Source organism: Penaeus monodon, chromosome 28 (genome assembly GCF_015228065.2).
Source record: "Penaeus monodon isolate SGIC_2016 chromosome 28, NSTDA_Pmon_1, whole genome shotgun sequence".
Classification (NCBI taxonomy): Eukaryota; Metazoa; Arthropoda; class Malacostraca; order Decapoda; family Penaeidae; genus Penaeus; species Penaeus monodon.
In genome coordinates this window covers 27,990,455-27,991,295 of record NC_051413.1, presented here as the reverse complement: position 1 = coordinate 27,991,295, position 841 = coordinate 27,990,455, and the positions used below count along the sequence as shown (strand labels likewise).

The 841-nt window shown below is 35.0% G+C and overlaps 1 protein-coding gene across 4 annotated transcripts in view; it reads right to left on the bottom strand.

The window, feature by feature from the left end:
- The window catches only part of LOC119591460 (iduronate 2-sulfatase-like), a 12,581-nt gene that overhangs the window by 7,511 nt on the left and 4,229 nt on the right, over positions 1–841 (bottom strand). For all 4 annotated transcript variants that reach the window (XM_037940198.1, XM_037940196.1, XM_037940199.1 and 1 more), the window contains exon 4: positions 247–424. In XM_037940198.1, coding sequence (XP_037796126.1) covers positions 247–424 — 178 coding nt within the window. The remainder of the gene's footprint in view (positions 1–246; positions 425–841) is intronic.

Sequence of the window (841 nt, the reverse complement as noted above, 5' to 3'; positions counted from 1 at the left end):
TATCAAGCGATACACAAAAGTTCCACAAAAAGTAATAAAATTGACCTATTGTCCCTATTTACTTTTACTATGTTATTGGAACCCCTAATTGTTTTCAACATAAACCTAGTTTTCACTTAAAGAACACTATTTCTACATACAAAAAGTTCTTATGAATCTACTCTTTGCTCATGACTGAATTACCTAATAAAAGCAAACTAGGGTCAACCAGTTCATCTCTCACATTTTCTTTTTAATGATACCAACCTGGGTGGAATATTTTCCCAGCAGAAACAGTGTGGTAGCCATGTTCTTTGAAATACTGAGGCAATGTTGTGAAGTTCCCAGCATGGTTCCTCCAATAGGAATGCACATCATATAATCTTGTGGTATCTGGCCTCCTAGACGTGAGAAAGGAGGTACGACTTGGGCCACAAAGAGCTTGCTGAAAAGGAAGAAACAAAAAAATGCTTTTCTGTAAGATCATACAGTTATAAAGGAAGCTTAACATGATTATGTATTCACTAAGCCTTCAACTAAAATCTGCAGCACTATGATAGCAACGATCTCAAATAATGCATGAAGCATACCATTAATATGTGATTTTGAGAAGGAAATCTTCTATGTACACTTTTCAGATGACTTAGACATGAGGAAGATACATAAAAAATGGGCAAGCACACATTATAGCCATCCGAGTCAAGGTAGGAGAGTGTACTGACAAAGAATTACATAATGGATATCAAAGAATGTTTCCCCTTATGAAGATATGTTAATAAGAAGATAACTGCCATGTATAATTTTAAAAATCTGTTCCAGGCTAAAATAATCCCAAAAAGGCGTAAAATAATCCCAAAAAGGC